Source organism: Lepisosteus oculatus, chromosome 2 (genome assembly GCF_040954835.1).
Source record: "Lepisosteus oculatus isolate fLepOcu1 chromosome 2, fLepOcu1.hap2, whole genome shotgun sequence".
Lineage (NCBI taxonomy): Eukaryota > Metazoa > Chordata > Actinopteri > Semionotiformes > Lepisosteidae > Lepisosteus > Lepisosteus oculatus.
The window spans coordinates 52779087-52805980 of NC_090697.1; the positions used below are offsets into that span (position 1 = coordinate 52779087).

At 36.8% G+C, this 26894-nt stretch overlaps 1 protein-coding gene across 8 annotated transcripts in view; it reads left to right on the forward strand.

The window, feature by feature from the left end:
• sash1a (SAM and SH3 domain containing 1a) overlaps positions 1-26894 on the forward strand; it is a 436741-nt gene that overhangs the window by 316383 nt on the left and 93464 nt on the right. For 2 of the 8 annotated variants that reach the window (XM_015348128.2, XM_015348166.2), the window contains exon 1: positions 24091-24563. The exons of 4 other annotated variants lie outside the window; for them this stretch is intronic. In XM_015348128.2, the coding sequence (XP_015203614.2) occupies positions 24465-24563 (99 nt within the window). In that variant the 5' untranslated portion in view covers positions 24091-24464. Of the gene's footprint in view, positions 1-24090; positions 24564-24663; positions 24887-26894 lie in introns of those variants that run through there. 2 more of the 8 variants (XM_015348130.2, XM_015348158.2) reach the window with 1 other exon arrangement.

A 26894-nucleotide genomic window follows, 5' to 3' on the forward strand; every position in this document is an offset into this window, starting at 1 on the left:
TACGATGTCTTCACACTTTTTCTTTCTCCTACTAAGTCAGCATGCAACACACCTATAATCCTGGCTGAGCTAACAAAGATGTTGCATGACATGAAAAAGGGAAAACTGCCTAATGCTAAAGGCATTCTTCCTGAATTGTATTTGAATTGTTGCACCTTTTTAGGTCTCCTTTTGTTTGAAATATTACAGACCACCATCAATAGTTATTAGTATCTGTTATAACCTAATCACTGAAAAAATATAAAAATCCAATACTCTGTGTAAGTTACTTTACTGTATATTTAATATGTTCTGGCACCAAGCTGTAAGCTAAAGTGCTTTCATGCTATCTGGAGACCTACAGTATATGACCAAATTAGTACACCAACTTCAGACAGACTTTATTAAATCTTGTCTTACAACATCTTCAGAAATTTAATTAATCTCCCTGTGCTGTTCCTTCATTGCATGCCATAGTCAAATACTTTAAATACCTTGGCAATTAAAGTATTTACAATACTTCTTTACATGCTGTCAATGTCCCCATCTGAAGAAGCAGATGAATTCGTACATGAGCAGTTGGCCAAATTTTCACAGTTCTGTTCAAAACCATGTTTCCATAATAATCTTTTAGTTCCATAGATCAGTAACCCTCATTATGATATACAATAGGACTAGACATCTGAATTTGCTATGGAAAGAGAAGGGACTACATATGAAAATCTCCATACCAAATTTTATATATAAGGAATTTTACTTTTTTTTCCTTTGTTTTACAATCACTGCATATTTGGTTTAGGAACAAGTAATAGGTTTATTCCATGCTGAAAAGAGAAGAAAACACACATTTCGGCTGTGGAGCCTTCTTCAGGTGTGAGCTGGATGTTTGGTTTAGTACTGATACTGCTGCATCTTGACATCTGAAATGTCAGGTCTCGCCATACAGACATCAAGATTAGATATATACAGGTGTTCTCATTATACAAACTATACATTGTATATTGGTGCCGTACTTATGTAATTACAACCTGGCTTTTAATAAAAAGATAAATGAAATCCCAGATTGTCAGAAAGAGACACCAATGCTGCACATTGGTGGTGGTGGAGGGGAGTCCCCATTACCTGTAAAGCGCTTTGAGTGGAATGTCCAGAAAAGCGCTATATAAGTGTAAGCAATTATTATTATTATTATTTTCCAATATCAAAAGATGGAATTGTATGTAGAATTGCCTTTCATTTTCGACAATAGAGGAACAAAGTGAAGCATAATGTCAAAGATACAGTCTTTTCATGAGGATGGCCTTCATTCATTAAAGGATTATCAATGTCAATACAGTGTCCCTGGATCTTTTTTCCTTTTTTTATTTACAGTATGTCTGTAATCTGCTTTGTGTGCCTATGGTATCCCCTGCCGGGCAAAGATATCTACATTCTTATTTTTATTAACTTAATTTTAAATTACAGTATACTGACCTCTGAACTCTTTGAACATCATACTTGAAGAAATTTTGGCTTCGAGCAATCATAATCACCAAATGATTCATTTAAATTTTCTTCTAAGAGCATACATGACCCCTCATAGAATCTATCATCTAAAACCTGCCTCTAGTCATCTGTGTGTACGCTGCCCAAGGGACACTATAGATACCTTTTTATTATGTCACCTGTTTTAGACAAGAATAGTCATTGCTAAATTATGACTCCCGTATTGGTTTTTCTCAGCAGCAGAAGTGGCTCTAGTTCACAGGCCCCAGTGAAGGTAAAAGAGCACTTCAATGGGAACGTTCACATTCCCTTTCCTGGGATCCTGGCCTTGCTGATTATATATCAGCAACTTTCTACAGCCCACACTGCCAGCAGTAAAGTTGGAGGTGGAGATAAAGAGTGTGGCTGCTGATGCAATCTGGTCTTCATTGCTCTGTGCTTATTTCACTTTTGAATAATTTCACTACTTTTGACTAGAAACATAGAGGGGGTACCCCTTCTATATTAGAGATGTTTTGAACCATTAAAATTAAAAGAAACTTGAAATAAGATGAATGTTCAACTATTTGATATCACCAGTTACATATGTAATCAAGAGCTTTTGTAAAATGTTTTTCTCATTTAGAAATAATTAGATTTTTCTACAGTGTGACATGTGAATTCTTATGTTCCAAAAGAGATAATAATAATGTAATAAAACATTTTTCTAATCGTAGGTTTAGAAATTTTAAGAACTATTTTTCATTTCTGTCAGTAGTATCAAAGGGCTGGCAGCAGCTGATTTCATCTATCTTTTATGTGCATAGAATTTGAAGATCTTGTATGTTATCCATGAAAACATTACAGTTTTTTTAATTCATGTACTTTACTGTAGTGTATTGTGCTCTTTATTTTAATTACTCCTTTTGCTTTGAATGAGATCTGAAGTTCTCCTGAACAGTGAGTGTATAATCTAGTAAAATGCATACTTTTTCATTCAAAGTCTGTATCTGATTCACAGAAAAGAACTGGTGCAAAAAACATATAGTACTATATGGGTTTTTGTTTATTAAATGACTGTACATGTATGCTATTCATTACAATGAAAGAACACCAATGATTCATGCTATTAAGGACATCAATTAGTCAATTAGCAAAATATGTGCAGTATTAGTGTAGCAAAAAATCAATCACTATTTTTTTAATTTGTGTGTGGATGCATTAAATGAAAAGATCAGTGACCCGTTAAAGCCTTAGGAATGTAATTAGGTACTGTAAATTTAATTGATTGACATCTGTAATAGTGTTTTAGGGTTTACTTTATTTAATTTCAGATTTCTTCATGGCCATGGAGATTATTTTGCCAGTTGCCATACAGTAGAAGACTTTTAGATTTACCTTCTGGTTTTATTTGGTATTATGTTATTTCTCTTGGAGGTTGTTAAGGGAAAGGGAGCTTCACAAAAGAGAGTGTATGTGAACAAAGAAGAAGACATACAGTAGTAAGGAAACCAGTTACAGCACATAATACTTGATCAAAGAGGCAGGATGCAAGGCTGAAGTGTTTCATCCACATGTGTTTTTGTTGTTGAACTGACACAGACAACTGCATGCAAATACAAACTAATCCTTTAATAAGGACAGTCTGTATCAGGTGACTGGTATGTTTTTTTATTTATCATTCCTTTATCACTTCTCCACATTTAATTATTCTGAAGTCAAACAATATTGTAAATATAACCTATGTTCAGTTTTCTTAAAAATACAGAAACCTTTAAACATTATGGTGGATAAGAAAATCTCAGGAGAGATGTATCAAGTTAGATTATAAATTTGTTGCCTAGGATTTGGACATAACTGCCTAGTTGAATTGTTTTGTGTGTATCTAAGTTTAACTAATAGTTTGCAAATGAAATGCATTTTTATCAAAACCCAAGTCCATCCTCACTGTTTTTGATTGCTTGGGTTCATAACTGTTTTTCTTATTTGTCCATAATAATTTAATTCCCAGACGAAATTGTCACTATTAATTGCATTGGTCTCCTGATTAGCTATAGACATTTATAGAACTACTACCTGAAAAACCTATGTGGATAAAAGTTATTAGTATTCTAAGATATTGGCAGTGGGAAAACTCATAAAAATGTCAAACGTTTTTCCTGAGGCAAAAGTTATTTTCCTTTTCTCAGGCAATATCTGTTTATGGGAGTACCAGAAAGATTAACAAAATCTTTCAGAAATTAACACTTGTCAAAGATTCAGGATAACAACAGTTCAACATTGTAATTTTTGTTGAAATCGAAGGTCCATTTTTTCTTCAGTTTTAAGTCTTACTGTACATGAGCTCTGGATTGGGTTTTTTTTCTTGGTTAGATTATGTCAATATCAGTGGAACGATTGTATACTGCTTGTGGTATCTGCCAGAACAATTTGTGGTATTAATGGAGTCTCATCATTGTGGTTGTTTCTGTTGCTTGATATAGCTTGTACATTAGAACGGCGAACTAGGTGAACTAAACAATGCAAACCTGAAAAAGAAAGGATCTAGTCTATACAATTAGTTTCAGCTAGAACTTCCCTGTGTTTCTGATCAGTGCTGGTTTAAAATGCAGTTGGTCAAGGGCAAAAAATAAGTGAGATTATATAATGATTACAAAAAAGATTTCTTTGTGTTGGCAAAGCTGATACACATACCGTATAATGTACAATAGTTCAGGTGGCTAGCTGCGTCAGCATGCGTAAGCTGCAAAGGAACAAGTAATAGGTTTATTCCAAAACAAAAGCTAGGAGAGAGGATGAAGTGGGAGCAGGGTAGAGGCAGATTGGCCAATCAAGTGTTGCGAAGTGGAGAGAGGTGTGAAACAAAACCTAAAAATGAATAGAGAGAATTAGAAGAAAATAAGTCTGGGAATAAGGGGGAAGGTGTGAACTAAGTTTCAGGATAATTTTAGTTTCTGATGTCTTTCTGCTATAGGAGTTAGGAAAACCTACTTTGAGAATGCAGATGGAAAGGTCAGTGTGATCATGGCTGTCAGAGATAAAATGAGAAACTGAGGTAAAATGGGCTTGGAGAAATCTTTGATCTTCACAGCCCTTACATGTTCTCCTTCCTGTTTCCCCAGTGTAGATGGCTGAGCATTTACTGCAAGAGATACAGTAAATAAGGTTGCTGGAGGTACAAGATGTCATCTGAGTGATCCTGAATTATCCTGAAGGGCCTTGAATGAGTGTGGTGTTAGATATGTACTTGCAGGTGATACAGCGAGCTCTGTTGCAGGGGAAAGTGCCTGATGTGGATGATTGCTGAGGGCGGTCAAGAACAAGAACATCACTGTATAATGTATTACATTTTATTATTAAATGTAGTTTAAAATGTGCGATTTAAAACAATGTGAATTTAAAAAATGTGCAGTAACCTATACTGGTGATTGAGTGTATATTTTGTGGAGAGAAGAGAACATTGATTTTTTAGATGTTACTAAATGCCTTTTTTGTATATGACACTGTTTTTTATGGATATTATTGCATTCTATTTAGAGTGATTGAAATTCACTCACTGCCTATGAGCTGGGTTACTTGTTTAAATGTTTCCTGCACCAACTAACAGATAATATTGAAGTGGGCAATTAAAACGTTTTTATTTGGTATAAGTTTATAGCTTTGGAAGGCTGCCGGAATGCAAACAGTTTTGGGTTCAGAACATATCATTTAGAAAAATGAATGGCCCTTTTTTAAGGACATCTGTGCAAACTATTGAACAGATGGCATGTTGCTGTTTACAGACACACTGTACAGCCTTTTAAGATGTTGCAAAAGGCAATGCAAAATGACACAACTTCTTTTATTTTATAATGCAACACACTAAAAGGAAAATAGTAAAATATAATTCTTTGAGATTTAAAAGCTGTTTTAAAGTATGTAGGAATTATTTACCAGGTTTATATTTTTTTGATAAAAACTACAGCAAAGGTATACAAATGTACTCTAAAAGTGTGCCCTGATTATATAATGTATGATGGATGGAACAGAGATGGATGGAGGAAAAGCAAAAATTTCATAGTAAAGCAGGTCTTTCATCTGATCAAACTTGGCATCTAATAGCTAATTGATCCAAGGATTTAATCCAGCCATTTCATAAAGCAGTTTATCATCTGTACTACACTTCTGTTTTTTGCTGCAGTTTTTCTGTCCTCTGAGTCATTTTGAACTGTATTCCGAAGTGCATTAGCAGGTGGGTAATTTCTGAGTATTATTGTAATTCATTTCTTGCTGCTTGTAAACAAGAGGTTTTGGTTCTGCCATTTAAATCTATAATGGCTAATAGATTATTATAGATTAAATGATAAATTATAGATTACATTTCTGAAAACTTGCATGTACATAACATACTAAAATATAGCTTACACTCAAGCAAGCGCTTTGAAGAATTGCCAACTGACTTGGGTCAGTTCCACACAGTTCCACAGAGGGTGTCATTGAAGTGGGCCACAGTATGCTTGTGCATAGAGTAGGGGAAATGTGGGAAGAGGACTTCCTATTGAACAGATGGTAGCTGTATTCCCATTCCATCTTGCAAAGGAGCTACAGTACATTCAGTGATTTATGGGTCTTGCAAGCTTCTTAAACATCTTTGGAATTGTTGAAGTGTGTGTAGATACTGCAGACTGATGATATCTTCCTATGCCTACTCACTTTCATCTCACGTTCATCGCAGATGCCTTTAAACAGTTCTCTGTGGAGGGAAACCTTGAACACAGACAACTTTACAGACAGCCAAAGTGTGACAGTTGCCCTATGTACAGACAATCACAGATGTACATCTTCTCTGAAGACAGATCAGCTGCTGGTGGCAGTGTTATTATTGCTTAAATAATTAAATAGAAGATAATTAAACAAATGTCTGTGTTTGCATTTTATGTTACTCAAATATCCAGGGTCAAAAGGGTCAGAAGCAATTAAAATGGAGCCTTTGAGTATTTTTATAAAAAACTTTAGTAAGACTAGTAGTTTTGACTTATGTAATCTGCTCTGGTTTGTCAGCAAAATGTTGGCCCTTCATTGGTCACTAACCTGAAAGGTTCCACTGAGCTGAAGGGCTCAGGTATCAACTAAAAGTAATATTGGAAGCAACTTTTGCTCATGGACCTTTTGACCAACTTTAGGAAATCATTGTCTTAGTGATTTTTTATTAAATAAATCAGATTTCAAAAGCTCTCTTTCTAAGTGTTGAAAATGCTTGAATTGTTGAAATGCAGAAAAAAACGTCAGCACTGGAAAACTACTGAAGTTTAAAAATACTTTGCATTTTAGTAATTATCTTGTGAATCTTAGCAAGATCAAATACAATTGTAAGGCCAAAAGAGAGACAGAAAGGAATGCTGCACTGAATGCTGAATTAATGACAAGGAAAGGGTGGATGCACTAAATGAGTATTTCACTCATTTAGTGCATTAAGAATTACATTTCTAATTTAATGCCCATCCATAAAAAGGGTAACAATAATATTAATAATAATAATAGAAAAAACTGAACCAAGGCACAAAGTACTTCAATTCGAATATTACATATCATGTAAGGTTATGGAAATAATAATTAGAACGAAAGGAGGGTTATATGGAAACTAAATTGTCAGTGTTCTCTGATAAAGCAACAGTAGTAGTGGATACACACAGAGCAATTGATATACACAGTGCAATCGGGGTACAGTATATCTTCTATCCATATGCAGTCGTGCCACAATTCAATTATACTGTACTGTACTCCTTGTACAATGGTTGTTATGGATATCTGAAAATCAATGAAAACTTAGTTAATTTAAGCAATAGATTGTGATAGATGTCCCCAAAGGCAGACACAATCATCACTGTATGATGCTTTCCGAACTCTCATTTCTATGTGATTATTATGACATTTGTCTTTGAGCTGTTATAATGGGAGTTTGCATTTAGCCACAAGCTGAGCCTTTATTTTAAATTCTTTGGTATTCAGTCCTGTTAGGACTAATATTTTATATAGAGTCGAGATATGTGGAAAGAAATCAGGGAAAATTCAGTCAATAATTAAATCATTATTCTTATTATTAATTATTATTATTATTATTATTATTATTATTATTATTATTATTATATAATTATATTTTATAATGATTACTTACACTTATATAGAGCTTTTCTGGACACTCCACTCAAAGCGCTTTAAAGGTAATGGGGACTCCCCCATTAAATGTTGAACACTAATTAAGAGATGTTCTGTTCATTAAAGGATTTGTGAGGTCATTGACCAGCATTGTCCACAGCTGGTTATGCAAAAATGAAGCAATTAATTCAGGATAGCTGTGTTTTTATTCCTTCTCACCTAATTTATAACTTGCTGAAAGGTTTGTGTTCATTCAGATTTGGCTCAAGCCACATAGAGCCGAGTCCAGATGCCATTTTCCAGTAGCACTAAATGAGCTACTTTCTGAGTCAGAATTATTATAATGGTGTCTGTCAAATTAATGAAAGTGGCATCCTAATCTTGGTTGAGATTAACCTCTGTGGATTGGCACATTTCTTTAAACCCTAAACTAAAGCTAAATTTAAAGCTCTTTCAACGAAAGCTAATTCTTACTGTATACAACTGTTGTACGATTGAAACCTGGGAATGATGACCATGATTTCCCCCTTCAGATTCCTGTATCTTAAACTAGCTTTAGACAGTATTATTTAAAAAAAAAGCTTGTGGCTTTATTTATTTTATTGGTTAACAGGGTATTGTGCATTCCATTTGTCATGATCATTGTACAGTCCATTCTTTTCATAGTCAACATAGAGCCCTAGTTAAGAGGAAAACCATACATTGGGAGCTCATTTGTATCTCAGTGCTTCTAAAGCTCCCCTAGCTCTCAGTGGAGATGAATGTGTGAGCAGGTGGAAAACCACAACTGAGTGAGAAAACACATTATTTTTTTCCAAACATTTTTCTTCTTTTTGTATCTGAATTAAAGAAAGTTCTAGCCTTCCAAAGTACTTTGGCCATGGTCTCTGTGGGAATTGTGACTGATTTAGAGCTATTCAACCAGTAAAGACCCTGTTATCACAGAAAATGGTGTTCACGGGTAACTGCCAGTCTGATCTCCCACTGTTTTGTGAACTGTTAGACCTGTTAGAGAATGTATATGAATGTGTTCATCAAGATTTCTTGTCAGATATGTTACAGGTACTCTATATGGTGTGTGCTGGTACTGCTTTTGTTGGAAACTGGTCCCTCTGTTCTTAGATTGAGAGAATTGTCGAAATTCTTGGCATAAAGTAAAATTCATTCAAAGTTGACATTTAACAAGGGTGCATATTATCTCCTCTAGTACTATATTTAAGATTCTCATGGACAGGATGTAAAGGTAGAGCTGAATAATGCTTGTTATTTATGGTTGATGTTGTGCTTTTTGCATCATCTAAATGTCATAACCAAAGAACAGTCAAACATTTTGCTGCCGAGTATGAAGTAACTGGGATAAGATTCTGAACCTCCAAATATAGTGCTGTCCAAAAAAAACATGGATTGCTCCAGGTGAGGGAGGAGCACCTACTCTGCAAGTAATGTCAAGTGGGAAAATAAGGTAGGTTCACAGGTTGGGGGCAGGTGTTGTGCTTGTTCATTGTGTTGAAGCAGAAGCTGGGATCTCAAATGCAGCTCGATCCCCATTTACACCTGTGGTCTGACCTGTCACTCTTGTACTTGTTATTTCCCACCGTTTACACGACACAGCATTCTAACATTATTACAATACACTTAACTCAAAACACAAAGACACTTTTTACCTAGTGACTTAACACAACTAGCTAACAAACTTTCGTATTCGTCTCTGACCACCCGCACTTTTAATACACTTTTAATATCCTTAAAACATATCGTAACACTTACGGGTCTACTCAGGATAAAGGACGAGTGGAAACGTTATAGGGAAACAAGCCACCACTTTCATACTTCTTTTATAGCAACACCGATCGAAGAATTTCCACCACACATCGGGGGACCGACTGAACACATACACATTGTTAGGGTGGTTACTGGTTAACAGACTCTAAACATTTTACTAAGCTGCACAGGACACTTACATTAACATAAGTCTATTTACATGAGCAGGGTCAGCTGCTGGTCATCGTGCGGACCCTCCGACTCGCCCCACCTACAACTCCCAGTATGCTTGGCGGTACCCTGAGAGCCTAGGTGCACTTCCTCCTCACCACCGGGCGAGGGCACTACAATACAAATGTTTAAAAATAAACCGAAACAGTGATATCGCTAAATTACAGTACAGACCTTAAAAATAAACTTATTACTTCAGGTTTACTGGTCCTGCGTAAAAATTAGAAAAAAACATTGGAGGGTTTCCAGAGATATATACAAGTCAGGAGTACTGCAGGCTGGTAGCGAGAATTGAACCACCACTAACTCCTCCCAACCTGCGCAATACGCTATTCCCGATTACTACGCTCCACACTTTATCACCTGGTTATGCCTGCATGCTGAGCATATTGCAAATTGTGATGAAATGCCTGCTGCATGACCTGTACTTATTTGCTCGTACGTTGGAGGAGGGGCCGCCTCAAGTCCCAACTCGTACAAGATCACGTTCTTGCCCGTAGCGAGCGAAAAGTGGTTTGTCAAAACACCATCTGTCTTTTTGTCCCAAAGGGGGGAACAGGTTTAGCATTGCCTTTTCAAAGGGAAAGTGATCCGGGACAGAAAAATGAGTAGAGGGGTGTAACTTTGCTCTAACATAATTGTTGCCAGCAATTAAAATATTCCAGAACACAAAGCATGTCATCAAATAGTTATCTAAGTGAAATCTAGTGTAAGCATGTCTTCTGCTATGCGTTAAGACTAGGTAAAAACTCTTGGTTAATTGTGTTTCATGAAAAAGTCACCATTGTTTTGACTGTGAGGGAATCTTGGAAGTTTATTTAGTCTTTTAGAATGGGGAACTTTTAAATATCTGATAAAACAAGCTTTGTAGCTATACCAACAGGACTTTTTTAATCGGGAGATTTTCCTTCTTTCACACCTTAACTTCACACGTTAAGTGTTACTGTATGCTTAAAAGGGACTATTATTTTACATCCAACAACAATAATATGTATTTGGAATTTTCACTGTGCTGCAACAGATACAGTGCCTTGCGAAAGTATTCGGCCCCCTTGAACTTTTCAACCTTTTGCCACATTTCAGGCTTCAAACATAAAGATATAAATTTTTTATTTTATGTGAAGAATCACCAACAAGTGGGACACAATTGTGAAGTGGAACGAAATCTATTGGATTTTTGAAATTTTTTTAACTAATAAAAAAATGAAAAGTGGGGCGTGCAAAATTATTCGGCCCCTTTACTTTCAGTGCAGCAAACTCACTCCAGAAGTTCAGCAAGGATCTCTGAATGATCCAATGTTGTCCTAAATGACTGATGGTGATAAATAGAATCCACCTGTGTGTATTCAAGTCTCTGTATAAATGCACCTGCTCTGTGATAGTCTCAAGGTTCTGTTGAAAGCGCAGAGAGCATCATGAAGACCAAGGAACACACCAGGCAGGTCCGTAATACTGTTGTGGAGAAGTTTAAAGCCGGATTTGGATACAAAAAGATTTCCCAAGCTTCAAACATCCCAAGGAGCACTGTGCAAGCGATCATCTTGAAATGGAAGGAGTATCAGACCACTGCAAATCTACCAAGACCTGGCCGTCCCTCTAAACTTTCAGCTCAGACAAGGAGAAGACTGATCAGAGATGCAGCCAAGAGGCCCATGATCACTCTGGATGAACTGCAGAGAACTACAGCTGAGGTGGGAGAGTCTGTCCATAGGACAACAATCAGTCTTACACTGCACAAATCTGGCCTTTATGGAAGAGTGGCAAGAAGAAAGCCATTTCTCAAAGATATCCATAAAAAGTCTCGTCTAAAGTTTGCCACAAGCCACCTGGGAGACACCCCAAACATGTGGAAGAAGGTGCTCTGGTCAGATGAAACCAAAATCGAACTTTTTGGCCACAATGCAAAACGATATGTTTGGCGTAAAAGCAACACAGCTCATCACCCTCAACACACCATCCCCACTGTCAAACATGGTGGTGGCAGCATCATTGTTTGGGCCTGCTTTTCTTCAGCAGGGACAGGGAAGATGGTTAAAATTGAGGGGAAGATGGATGCAGCCAAATACAGGACCATTCTGGATGAAAACCTGTTGGAGTCTGGGAAACTGGGACGGAGATTTATCTTCCAACAAGACAATGATCCCAAACATACAGCAAAATCTACAAAGGAATGGTTCACAAATAAACGTATCCAGGTGTTTGAATGGCCAAGTCAAAGTCCAGACCTGAATCCAATCGAGAATCTGTGGAAAGAGCTGAAAACTGCTGTTCACAAACGCTCTCCATCCAACCTCACTGAGCTCGAGCTGTTTTGGAAGGAAGAATGGGCAAGAATTTCAGTCTCTCGATGTGCAAAACTGATAGAGACATACCCCAAGCGACTTGCAGCTGTAATCGCAGCAAAAGGTGGCTCTACAAAGTATTAACGCAAGGGGGCCGAATAATTTTGCACGCCCCACTTTTCATTTTTTTATTAGTTAAAAAAGTTTCAAAAATCCAATAGATTTCGTTCCACTTCACAATTGTGTCCCACTTGTTGGTGATTCTTCACATAAAATAAAAAATTTATATCTTTATGTTTGAAGCCTGAAATGTGGCAAAAGGTTGAAAAGTTCAAGGGGGCCGAATACTTTCGCAAGGCACTGTATATGTTTACAGTACAAGCAATTGTTGTTACCATTGAAACTTTCTGCATTGCTTGTGGGCTTTATTATTTGAATGTTAAACAGACCTGATATTTTAATTATCTGTACGGAAGGAATACAACACAATAACTTGAATATTGTTTAAATATTATGATTAAAAAGTGTGATTAAATTTTAAAAAGATGAAACAGCTATATGAAAATAGGTTCTTTAATCCAATCCACTTGGTGTTATGATTGTTATGTCACTTGCCGAGTTTGATTTTCTTCTCATACCATGCTTTCTAATTAGTTAAATGTTTTGAACATTCTGAGAAAAGCAGAAGGATTTTAATGTCTACTTTTCTCAGAGATATAAACTGGGAAGGACTCTAGGGTGAAATGCACTGGGATTTTCGATAGCCACAAAGAGTCAGGACCTCAGTTTTACATCTCATCCAAAGAATGGTGCCTTTTTACAGTATAGTTTCCAAATAAATGTATTGAGACATTAGGACCCACACTGGCTGCAGGGTGAGTGCTACTGATCCCAATAACACCTCTTCTAGCAGCAACCTTAACTTTCCCATGAGATCTCCTATCAAGGTACTGGCCAGGCTCACACCTCCTTAGCTTCAGTGGGTTGCCATTTGTGAGTTGCATATTTTAAATATATGCTGGCACATGCAAAACAAGATTACATATATTTTGGATGTCTTTAATTATTCAAAACTGAATAAGTTCCAATATTTATCTGTAGTGCTTGCTAGTTATTTTTAACAATTGTGGGCAAATAGCCCTCTGAAATAATCTTAAAACCCTTAATTTTTAAAAAGTATTGAAAACCACTCAGTTATTGTGCATAAAACATAGATGGTCACAGTTGTGTGTATTATTCCCGGATTTATAAATTCAGGCTTTCTTCTCATAAAACAATATATTATGTGGGAATTGTAAATCAAACCACATATTATACTGTATATCTGGCAGATGCAACTATAGCCATCAGGGGGAGCAATTGACAAATTTAGCTCTGTGATAAATGAATAATTACGAGTGTACCATCACTTGGTAGATAGCAGAAAACATAGATCTTCTAATTCATACAGATATGACTCCCCTGTTAAGGAAAACACAGGTGCGTAGGAATAATATGTCAGATCTTTCCTAGTATAAAAATTATTTCAAATAGAATTTACACTAAACTACACTAATTGAGCAATTTGCTCTGAATTCTCTCCATTTCCAAGATCCTTACATTCACACCCCATGTGACTAAAGACTATGTTTTTCCATGTAAAGTTCATATTGGGTGTTCTTGGATTCTTTATCGTTTTTTAATGAATTGGCTCTACAGTTCTGTTTAATAAATAATTATTATAATTTAAAGTAATTCTTTGTGTAATCCATTCTTATTACGTTTGTCAATTGTTTTCTTCTGTCTTTCTGTCTCATACTAAAATCACTTTTTTGTCTGACCTGTTGTTAAAGTGTTTTGAGCCTTGGGCAATTAAGTACTTTACTTAATTGAAACATCAGTACATGGCATCATCATCAGAGTGAATTTAAATTGTGAACTGAAGAGCAAGTCCTTAGACATTAGAGTGGAATACTTTCTAGACTGGTTAACGACAAGTATGATTTTATTTTTAAATGCGATTCAAGCAAAGTGGTAGGTTAAAACATCATAGGTTGTGCTTGTGATTGGAGTTTTTCAAAGGCATTTTTGATTGAAAATGCCCAGTTTTTTTCTCCCATTCAATGCATTGATTTTTGGCACTAGGGAAAAGCCTGTGGTTGAATATATCTAAAGCATTAAGTAACTATAGCCTTAGGGGATTTTTCTGAATCTGAAAGGTAGACATTACAGATATAGTTTGTGATAAGACATTGTCTGAAATTGTTTTCTATTTTCCCTTTAGTACATTTTATTTTTCCAAGTTTAAATTCCATCTGCTTTTAAGAAAATTGTTTACATTTTTACAGTGTTTTTACATTTTACCAATGTAAGGTGGTCAGCAAATGTCTACAGTGTGCATCAGTGTTTTAGTGAGGGGCATTAAGGAAACATACTTCCACAGCAGAGTTCCTGTGTGAGAAAGACCACCCTGTCTGGGTCCACTGAGCTGAAACAGGCTGGCAGATGAGCTTGTCAGTGATCTGATTGAATATCACATGCTTGGCATTAACTGCAGCCCGTGCTGGCTGTTGAACCTCAGCTGCCTGCTTTACAGTACTGGAGCCGATCCAATTATTTTTTTGTTGAACTTGGCTTTTACTAATCCCCAACCTTTAGCTTGTGAATGATCCCCACTTGCAGTCCTGCCCCCACATACTCATAAGGATACCATTCTTTGCCATTTTGAAAACCCATTCCTATTCAAAATTTACATCTGTCATGTTGGTTTTATTTTAACCATCAATATTACATTGATGTCACAATGTCACAATTAGAAAGTAATCTATGATAAGAGATGTGTGATGATAAAAGTGTTATTGTTCTAATGCTCTTAAAAACTGTAAAGAGGTTAATTACTTTGTGCGGCGTCCTTTGAGTCCGATACAAATGTGGCTGCCATCCTCACTCTGCTGACTACTTTAAATTTCTGCATACATTTATCAAACTTCTCCTTGAGTCAATGTGATGACAAAACTAAGATAATTTGCTGATAACCTATCTATGATATAGATAATGTTCTTAAAACTTGTGTAGTCATAGTGGGTATTGAGAACAGTTGAATCCTGTTACCCCGTTGAATCCTGGTGTTTGTGTTATTGTTACCTTTGTATTTTCAGTGTTTCCCCTTCATGTAGAGACCTATCTTCCAGTGATTCCAATACTTTGATATATCTTCTATACCCTTCCACAACAAACTGTATTTAAGATGTATGCAGAGCTTTAATTGTTATATTGATCTTGCAGATTTTCAAGTAAAAAAAACTAAGGAACTGTTTATTGTAAAATTCTCCAATGGAGTGGATAGAAAAGGGTACAAGTTGAGTATATCTGCAGTAGATCAACAAGAGTAGAACAGAGAATATCATTACCTTGGTCTGAATTATTACATGTGCATCAGGTTTTCTGAATAAGGTATTCAGAAAAAAGTAAGTAAGAAAAGTATAAGATGTGCTCATTTCTCCAATTTATATATTCTGCTGTGTCTTCCTTCTGTAAATTGTTTTATTGGAGTTGTCTTTCATGCATACTTCTTTCCTGTGAAAGTTATTTTGAATAATCACCCTAATTGTCCCTTTTAGTTAAAGGATTTAAGGTGATTTCTGTTACTATTAAAATAAAAAAAAATAGTTTTAGAAGACTTCCATTCTCTATATAGAAGTGTTTTCAATATGCTCACCACTGTACCATCACTAAAAGGAGATTTGGAAATGCATACCCCTACCAATCTCACAGATTTAATACCAAATCCTCCTTGGGGCTGATATGAAGTATAGGTCTGGGCCTTCACTTTACTATGTAGTTCTGTCTTTTAAACACAGGTTACAAATTAAATCACAGATTGCAGGTGGGAATGATTATTTCGAATTGTAGCCTCTGAAAGTTCCTCTATAAGTCCAGGGCTTAAAAAGTACCCATTTAAGCATGAACTTAAGCACAGTCAAGCTGAATAGCAGAACTGAGTCTAAAGAACTGGCCGGGTGATTCTGTAGAATATCAATTCGTCCCAGATAGCACTTCTGTGTTTCCTGACAGACAATGCAGCTATTAATCTAGCAGGTGCACCATTTCATCTTGAGGGTTTATGAAAGCAAGTGGCTTGTTTTCCACTTCTACTTGGAAGAGACTTAAATCAGTTGATGTATTTCCACTAGTGGGTTGAAACAGACCTTTTTGCATGTGGTAACTGTGGTTTTCACACCTCTGTGGTTTATTTTTAAGAGCCAGGAGAACAGCATTGATGCACCATATTGTCCCCGAACATTTTGTTTTTCCCCTTTCAAATGATTTTATAAAGAAAATTAATTGGGAGTGTTGTGTCCTGTCAAGTTTTACTCTTTTTTAAATGTAGTTTCTCTTTCATTTGATATTTTATTTATGAGTAAAAAACTTTGTAATAAATGCAGTTTCCCTTCAGGATAATAATTAGTGTCAAATACAAAAGTTTTATTGATGTCACTTACAATATGATTTATGTGTTCTCTCAGAACATCTGATTCTATTGGCCAGAACATTACTTAGCATTCTTGTTTTAAACAGATTTTAAATATACAATTTGTTTCACCTTAGGTATTAGCACACATTCATTCCATAATATGCATCTCCGGCAAATGTTAATCCCAAATCTGGCAGCACTACCAGTTGCTTTGGTGTTGTGAGTGAAATTTAGATTGTAAAGATACTCTGCTGTTTCTTGAAATTGGTATTTTATTATTGAGGGCTGAATCAACAAGCAATCTTCTCTTTTCTTATTTAATGCTAATTATTAAAGACTTGGGCCTGAAGCTGTATTTGTTCTTAAGTAGCACCTCCTGAGTTAGTTTGGGTCCCAACATATGATATGTGCTCAAGGTACAGCAAGCTTAGATTTGCAATGCAATTTTTAGAGGAGCATAGGCTTCTTCATAAGAAGCATGCACAGTGCAGCGTAACATTGATACTGTACATCAGGATAGTTTCCAATCAATCAATCAATCAATCAATCAATCAAAGTGTATTTATCAAATGCACAACAATGCAGCGTGCAGCAGTAGTTGCTGGCAATGAAATGTCTTTTCTACAAGCTCACTGAGGGGGGATAAAAATCACAAAATTAGAGTTACAAAATAAGGGAGAATTAGAAGGGTTGAAAATGTAGATTACTTAGTTTTAATTTCATCTGATATGTTTTTCCCCAGAACTTTTCATCATACTTTACTTACTATAAATAGGAAGTTCTGTACAGGATGTTTCAAAATCCAAAGGCTGGGTGGGATGGATTCTTAGCTGGGCATAGATATAAAAAATTAACATCTTAGGTTAACTCATTCCAACTCAGTCATTATGGTGGTATTTCTCTTCAGATGTTATTTGCGGGTGACATGATGGGTTCAGTATCCAGACCTGGGGTGTTGACTGTTTGGAGTTTGTATGTTCTCCATGTTTTCAGATGGTTTTCCTCTAGGTACTTCAGATTCCTCCCACAGTCCAATGACATTCTAGTAAGTTAATTGGCTTCTGGGAAAACTAGTCCTGGTGTGATTGTGTGCCTGTCTGTGTGTCTACCCTGCGATGGACTAACATCCCGTCCAGGGTATATCCTGCCTTTCACCTGTTGCTTCCTGAGATACACTCTGGCTCCCCTACGACCCTGAATTGGATGAAACAGTTAGAAAAGAGATGGATGTGGTTTGTTTTAGGTGGTAGTTGAATGTAGCTTCCGAGTGAAGCTCATGGTTAGTTTCTCTCAATGCACCCAGAAAAGAGCAGGCTCTTCATTTGATACACAAGTTGTTTTCCTAGTCTGTTCTGGCATCTTTCCCTGCATCATGCAGCTGTTGCTATTTACCGGATTCTGTTTTGCAGGGAATGTATGCTGGCAGTGAAGGCAGTCTGGGAATAAGGGATAAATTCAAGATTTCTTCATTTCAATGACACTACTCAGATATTTTGGAACAAGAAGAACAAGTTATCATCTTTGAATTACTGAGATATTTGATATCTTCAGAAAGGTTTATGTGTGCCAGTATGGTAGTGTTGTTTTAACTTTGCTTGTATTTTGAGTTTTAATGTTTTGGCTAGGGTCGTAGGGTTTCCACTTTTTTATCATTTCTCCTCATTTAACTGTAAAACAATTGATGAATTTATGTTTCATACGCCATGCACACGTTTTATGTTTTATGTCCTCTTTCTTGGGAGATGTTTTTTTTTTTACTTTTGTGCTGAATGACCTTTGTCTGCTCTGATTGCGCATTCTGTGCAGTGTATTAGAAACAATGTCAAAGTGATAAAGCCTGTGTGCTTGTACAGCATAGCTATTCCTATAGTATTATATTTTTGTATGGAAGTATGAGTGGCATTGCTGAACAGATTTAAAAGTATTCCTGTAATTTTATTTTGGTCAGTGTTGTGTACACCACATAAAATGCATCTTTCTTTTAAGGAAACTTCATAAACATCTGAGAAACACACACCAAAAGCAATGTTCCCAGAAACCAATGAACCTACCAGTATGTCTTTAGTCTGTGGGAGGAAATCAGAGCACCCAGCAAAAACCCATGCAAACAAAAGGAGAACATACAAACTTCAAACACCCCAGGAACTGAACTCAGGGCCCCAGTGCTGTGAGGCAATAAAGCTAACCATTTGCCATTTATAATACTACAAAAAAGTTAAGTACTCTCTCTGAAATATTTGTTGAATGTAATCCAGACTTTTTGGAATTTGAAATTTATTTCAGGTTTCTACTTTAACTGCACTGCAACCTACAACCATGTGACAGTTTTAAGTTGCAGCTTTAGCAGTGAAAGTGATCACACAAGCCAAGCAATATTTACAAGGCATCTTATCTCAATATGTTTAGACAACGCATTTTAAGATTCATTATGGTTGTGACAAGGATGGTAACATTGACAGGGAAATAAATTGTAAAAACACAATAGTCCAAATTATATATTTTTCAAATTTATTAATAAATAGGTTTTATGACCTTTGCGATTTTCAGTTACTGTTGCCTCCTTTTCAGAGGCTCGGGTAGAAACCTGACTCCTTTTCCAATGGTAAAGCATAGAAACCCAGCTTGCTTTTTACAGAGATGCAGGTAGAAACACTGTCTCCATTTCCATTATCATTAATTGCAGAAGGGTAGGGCTTGACATGGTCACTATCACTGGCTCCACTGGCTGGCCTAATGCAATTACACCCAGGGAGGTAAAGTAGAACAGGAAGGTGGCTATTTATTGCATTGTGAGTGTCAGTGTCCAGCTTGTAACTCTTGCCACTTGGCTGCAATATGGCATTCAGCAAATTGGCTGTGCGGGGGAAATGACATGTCCAGCAGCAGGGAAAGATAGTTTACAAAGGGAAAGACTACATTTTTTAGAAAGGAAAAAAAGGCCCCAAGCTGCAGACAGCCCTTGTTTACAAAAATATATATAAGGATAGTCTGTAAAAATGCCCCTGGGCAATGGGCAACTTTTTTTTGGAATATTGAAATTCCTGAGGATTTTTTTTAATGAGTCCAAAGTCACTGTAGGATTAAAACAGCTTGGAACTTCTGGTGGAGTTATTTGGTAGAGAATGTGAATAGCTTTATATTAAGACCAAGAAGTGAAAAGTCCTTAACAGCCATGTAAAGAATTAACTGGTACTATGCATATGGTGGGGAGTGAATCCAACACTTGGAAGAAAAACATTTTTCTGATTGGGAATTTGGTGTAAAATTCTAATCACATGGTAAGTGCTTCAGTGATAATAATAATAACTGCTTACATTCATATAGCGCTTTTCTGGACACTCCACTCAAAGTGCTTTACAGGCAATGGGGACTTCACCACCACCAATGTGCAGCATGATGCAACGGCAGCCATAGTGTGCCAGAACCCTCACTACACATCAGCGATCAGTGGGGAGGAGAGCAGAGTAATTAAGCCAATTCATAGAGGGGGATTATTAGGAGGCCATGATTGGTAAAGGCCAATGGGAAATTTGGCCAGGACGCCGGGGTTACACCCCTACTCTTTTCAAGAAACACCCTGGGATTTTTAATGACCACAGAGAGTCAGGACCTCAGTTTTACGTCTCATTCGAAGGACAGCGCCTGTTTACAGTATAGTGTCCCTATTACTACACTGGGGCATTAGAACCCACATGAGCCGCAGGTTGAGCACCCCCTGCTGGCCCCACTAACACCTCTTCCAGCAGCAACCTTGGTTTTTCCCAGGAGGTCTCTCATCCAGGTACTGACCAGGCTCACACCTGCTTAGCTTCAGTGGGTTGCCAGTTGTGAGTTGCAGGGTGATATGTCTGCTGGCATAAGAGTGATAGACTACTCTTATCTATTTATTTCTACATTTTTTACAAATCAGATTATTACATTATTCACATTGTTTTGTTATTGTGTGTGACCATTTAGATCACAAATTACTTGATGCACATGGGTGTTTTCCTTCAGACAAAAAAATGAAAAAAAATGTCATAATATTAAAATTTCTATTTTACTATTTTACCAACAAAATTGTTAAATCTTTAAAAAAAGGATTGCAATTTAGTTGCATGAGATGCTGTGTGTATGCTATTGTGTGGGGTTGTATTCAGGTTTCTAATTTTTAAATATATATTTTTTATACGTTTTACCTGAAACAAGTTGTGGTAGGTAGAGAGCACAGATATAACATTCTGATTGCATTAATTTGCTATATTTAATGTATTGGCAATGTAGGAATAATACATAGCACAAAGTACAGTAGGTTTTGGAATTTTTCTTGTCTTGTGTTCTAACTCCGGTTCGGTAAAGATAAAATGTTGATGAACAGCTTGTTAACCTGTATTTGTGCCCTGGTCTTGAGCCATGCATAGTGCATGCTGTGACTGAATTTATGAATTTTGTTTGTCTTTAACTGCACCATTGTTGCTCAAATTATATTTTAAAAATTAGATTTATAAATTATTGTTTAGGAAAATACATACATAATTGTATCTTCAGTTGATATAGTGGTGCTACTTTACTTTACATCTTTATTTTTCTCGTTAACATTATGGATTAGGAATATGTACTGTAGGTCTACAACAGAATCAGCAGAATTTTACTTCAGTAGCAAAGTGTAGCAAAATAATGTTTCTGTAAAATCTATACTTTCCATCTTCTTATAATTTTACAGATAAGTCTTTAAAAATGCTACATTGGAACTGTTAACACTATGAAACTTTGGATAATCTTTGCAAACACTGTTGGGGAAAACAGTCAGGTGACAGAAACTGTGTAACGTGCAAATTTTATTTTAGTTGTAAATACATTTTGTTCACACTTCTCCCACAAACTCCAAATCCTGTTTGGCCAACCCCTTGAAGGACAGACGAACTTTGGAGAGAACTAGTCTTATATTTTAAAGGAAGTCAATCTCCATTTTGCAGGGTTTCCAGTAATTTTGAAATGTAAGAAAAGAGAAGAGAATTCCTCTGTGTTAGAGAGGAAAATGCCATCAGCTGCTTTAAACTGTTTTTGCGGCCAGGTGGCAGCTACTGATCTCAGTTTCCTTTCCACGCAAAGATAAGTTTCCTTTTGCCTTAGAATGAAAACTGTACCCTACAGAGTCACATTTTCTTGGCTTTAGTACCACATTACTGCAGTAATCGTGCCTTGGAACGTGTTGAATAGAATCCAGGCTTTGCCAGTCGCTTTTTAATAGACTGAAATGCTTGGCAATGAATTAGTGTAAGCCAAAACTGTTAGTGTATTTTAAAAACCTTGCAGGTTTTCTAAAGCTCACAAAGAAGCAAAACAGTAATAGAAAGAAAAGCACTCCACCCTCTATACATTGCAAGTTGGCTCCAGTTCATAAGAAGATTGGAGTAGTTTGTTTGCACAGGTTGCCAATGAATATTCCACATTGTGTTACAGGTATAGATGCAAACAAATTTTCCTTCCCTTCACTTCATTATTATTTGAATATTGTAATGCAACGGGGGCTCAGGCGAGCGCCCTTGCCGCATTAGGTCGGCCCCCCACCATCGGGCATCGAACCCGGGACTTCCGTGTCTCTCTGCAGGGACCCAGCCCAGTGAGCCAAAGAAAGATCTCGTCCCCGCTTAAATCGCCGTCCCCGGTGAAGGGCTATCCCACTCCGCTCTGACACCAATGTAACGCAACGGGGGCTCAGGCGGGCACCCTTGCCGCATTAGGTCGGCCCCCCACCGAAGGGGGCTCGATCCCGGGACTCCCGTGTCTCTCTGCAGCGACCCAGCCCGGTGAGCCAAAGAGAGATCTCTCTACAGCCCAGTAGCTGTAGTCCTGCTATCACAGGGAAGGGCGGTGACATCACCCGCTCTGGTACGCCAGCTCTTACACAGTGCCTGTCGGCCGTAAGCGTTACACTCTCCCCCGCTTAAATCGCCGTCCCCGGCCAAGGGGCTATCTTACTCCACTTCTGACACCAATGTAACGCAACGGGGGCTCAGGCCGGCACCCTTGCCGCATTAGGTCGGCCCCCCACCATCGGGGGCTCGAACCCGGGAGTCCCGCATCTCTCTGCAGCGACCCAGCCCCATGAGCTAAAGAGAGATCTGTCTTTTTACAGTAATGTTTAACACTTAAAATGTTTATTTGCTTTCAGGTATGTACAGTAAAAGTGTCTCTAATTAGTAATTAAATCTGCCTCTTTCAATTTTCATTTGCTTACTTTCAAATGTATATTTCCAGCTGCAATGTGTGTATATGTTTTCATTTTTATTGCTTCCGGATGTCCTTAGAGAGGCCTTCCTCTTTAAATTTTGTTTATTTTCACCTCCACCTTTTGTCAACTCAAATATTGGTTCTTCCTTCTGGTTTCATGGATTGACTGGCACCTTGAGACTTTATTGAGTCTTGATGTGGAAGTGTGATTCATTTCATGATGTTTATTTGTTTTATACACAGATTTTTGTTGGAAATGGTGGTTGGCCCTCCATTATCACATCTCATTATTACCCAACAATGCTGAAGCTTTGTTGTGACCTATCCCAGTCAGCCTGAGCTTTGGTGTATTGCTATTTCATTAGCTATAGCTGAGAAGGGGCTTGGGAGTCTTAAGTGAGGAAAAAAGGTTGTTTAAATCAGTTTCATTGATTCAGCTGGATTACAAAAGATGAACAAACTATCCTAATGCTGTTTCTAAAGAGCTTAACACTTTGTGTTTCATTGGAAGGTAAATGTTAATCAAACACCCTTTAAAATAATAATTACATTTAGATTACATACTTGTAATAACTGTGATAGGTTTTGAACTCGTTGTTTTTTTTAAAGAGATACTGGTGAGGGTGATCTTTTGGGAAACAAAATATTTACAAAAATGTTAGAGGGTGTTGAATGCGGAATGCAACAGTAAAATTCTACATTTGGAGGAGCTAATCGACCTTCCCACATGCTTTACCGAATCCCAATCCAGGTCGCTGGATTTTTTACTGCACTTCACAAAAAATGTGATAACAGCCATGTTTTAGTGTGGGCCTGTATTTAAGTGCAACTTGGGGATACATATTCCAGAATCAAAAGTTATATATTTGAAACTAGAGATATAACATTGAAGTGGTTTTCGCAGATGATATTTACATGCACTGCTCTTATTTTAGTTTACTTACAAGATACACATGCGAGCAGTATATCATTATTTGTGGAAAATAAGTTCCATGAATAGGACATACAGTATCGTGAGTCATTCATCCAAATTCTTTGTTAGAACGCTTTTGTTTTCAACAATGAACTATAAAGAGATTTGTCTACACCCAGCAGTTCACGAAAAATGAGTAGTTGTATAAAATAAGATAAGTGTATCTTATTCAGATTTTCCATAAAATGTAAAGAGATGTTATCACAATTATGCTATTAATATGGTAATTAAGTTTTACACATTGATTTGCAGTAATATTTGTGAAATAATTTTCAGTCAGCAGACAACGGAGCACCTTCTGCTGCTGAATGCTGTTTCGCTGGGAGGAGAGGGAATAGTCATGTGAAGTTGGGGAAGTTCATTTAGGAGGAGGGTTATTGAAAAGTTAGAGAAAAGAAAAATAAACAAACAGTTGAAAGTCATTCTGTACATGTAAAAAATAATAGGAAAATTTTAGTTATTATGATTTTTACACATGGTAATGTTCTTAGGTTTTCCGTTTGGTGCAAATTTACTTTAACTACTTCGCTGAATTCTCCCCTGCAATTTGATATGGTTCAGGCGCGTGTACAGTTAGTGAGTTTCAGAGAGCTCATCCAGTCAACTTTTAGGAAGGAATGTCAACTTCGGAGATCGGTGACTTCATTCCTAACGCCATTGGAATAAAAACAAATGTGTGGTAGTGAGGAGAAGCCCTTCGAGTAAAAGAGCATATACTGTACGATATGCTTTTTATCTTCTTTTGGGTTGTGCAATTTTTCCTCTTTAGGATTACTGTTTTTTTGTCTGTGGAACACGTATTGGCATAGGTGCGCTAAGGAATGGTGAAAAATTCAGACGGTGTTATCGAGAAAGGCTTGTCTTGGAGAGGTATTTTCCATCGTGTAAGGGACGCTCCAACTTTTGACAGATCGTTACTTATATGTTGTAAAGTTCCTGCACCGCAGCTTCGCTTAGGCAGATAAGCGAAATAATGGAGGGGGATCAGGCTTCCCCCAGCAAAGAGCAACAGCCAGACGGTAACTCATCTGACAGTTTCTCCAAGCTATGGACAGACGTGATGGGGATGTTGGTAAGTTTTGTGGGGAGCTTGGGGTTGGGGGAGGGGAGACAGGAAGGTAGCCAACTGAGTCAGACTTTTCACTCATGTGTTAACGAAAAGGATTTCAATTGTCTATTTAGTAGTTAACTTACAATGACACGTAACAGTGACACGCAGAGCGCAGTTTTCAGCAAGACTTGTTAGCACGTTGAAATATCTCAATGTTTTATGTTTTCTAATTGTCGATCTGTTTTGGAATCGTGAATTAGAACTTTTAGTTTGTATGGAAGACGACAGATCTTTTACTCTAAACAGTGTCGTGGGGCTAGTACTTCCAGAGACATCAACGAATGGTAGGTTACATTTACCACCGTTTTAAATGTTCACGAAGTTTTGCAGTCCAGAGTTAAAAGAGACGATATTTTAATATACTTGTAATCTCCCACTTCAATCTGAGCCACAAATCATGGACCCGGAGACAGCCCAACTGAACACAATTGAATAATATTTTAAAATGGGGTTTTAATTGCTCTTAGCTTTGCTTAGGAAGGTATACTTTGTTTAAAATTAACAGTGTGGAACAGTCTTACTTGATGCATACAGTACAATAATCTGTTTTATTGATTTTAAAGAGTGTATTTTGCAGAGAAGATATCAAATTTTTGCTTGTGGATTTAAACACACCTTGTGGTATTGAGATTAATTTCAGTGATTGCTGAAAAATAAACTTGCTATGAAAACTCGAAATATTTTGAGACCTCTTTAGATCATGCATCGAGTAAGTGTCTTCTGTTAAAATATTTGTTGATTTATAGAAAGCGTGGGGAAGCCTTTTTAGTTCAAACTCAACTTTTACTTAATGGTTAGAAAAAGCTGTATATAAAATGGTTGAAGCTATCGGACTATTGATCGAAGTCCTGATCTGAAAAACACAATGTGATTTCCTTTTGGCTGTGGCCGAAGTATTCATCCAAGTATTGTGTTATTTAGTGCAATTTGCTGTGGAAGCTGTCGGAACTTAGTTAACGCGACATGTATTCTCAAAGTTTCACATGACTGAGCTTTGATTTAAACCGTTTTGAGTTTAAAATCAGAAACGGTTGTTTTGAAGCCACATATTGTACATTTAAGGTTCTGACATTTTAGCTGCATTATCGCTTCGCCAAGTGACTCGATGTTTTGTTTAATCCGTTTTCTTAATTTACCAAATAGTAAACTTTGCCTAAAATCATGTTTATTTTTGTGTTGCCTGTTCCATGTGCTCAATTGTAAATGTTCTACTGTAGTGTGCGAGGGAAGAAAGCTTATAAAGTTTGCTAATGATACTCGAAAGAATGAAGAATGATCGAACGAATTCTGACCTATTCTGCTTCTAGCGATTGCTATATCAATTGATGATCAATTGATGTCCAACACACCAGGTGTTGTTTACAGGTTTAACTGTTATAATGTTTGAATAGTTTGGCTTCAGTTTTTTTTTATTAGGTAGCAGTGTATGGACATTCACAGGAAATATATTCCAAGATTATTGGCACTTGAGGTACAGTACTTTTCTGTTTTCACGAGAACACTCCAGCTCTTTACCATTCCTTTCTTGGAGGATATTCTAATTTTTTGTTTTTGAAAAAGTGAGAAATAATAACAACTTCAGATTCAGTTGCCGTGCTGTGCTCCCACAAATTATGGTCTTGCTACAGAGGTCCAGCACAACTAGTCATCTAAAGAAAGGGAGTGTGTTTTATTGCAGAATCTGGTGGAAATTGATTCCTGTATTCGATTAAGTAAGCCCATCAACAAAAATAGACCTTTGGAGACATGTTAAGGGTAACTTTGAACTCACTGCAAGATGAGACAAGATGTAGAACATTTTGAAGTTTAAAATCAAAGTTGATTTTCATGCGGGAACACCAGGGATTAATATATAATTTCATGTCATGTGTGTTATTTTGGAAAACAATCACCAGTCATTTTTCTGTATGTTGTATTTTTTTCTTAAAACGAGTTTTTATCATGCTAATGACATGCTTATTTTTTGTCTTTTTGTTTTTTTCTCGGGAAACAACATCCTTGAAGTTCCTGTCATGTACAGTATATGTAATGAGTGTAAATGTATAACTAAAAATTACTATCTAAAGTGTTGTCCTCTGTATCCTGCCATGTAACTTATTTCAGAGAAATGTTATCATTGTAGTAATTACACCGTAACCTTAGTGCTTTTCTCTGGGATGATCTGTTTCATATTACAAAATGGTAATCTGGTGTTTCTGTTTGTACAGTTTACAGTTCCTGTTTGTCTTGTTTCATAATGAACATAGAGTGACATTTCAAAATCTGTGCATTGTAGATTATTTTGAAAAAATG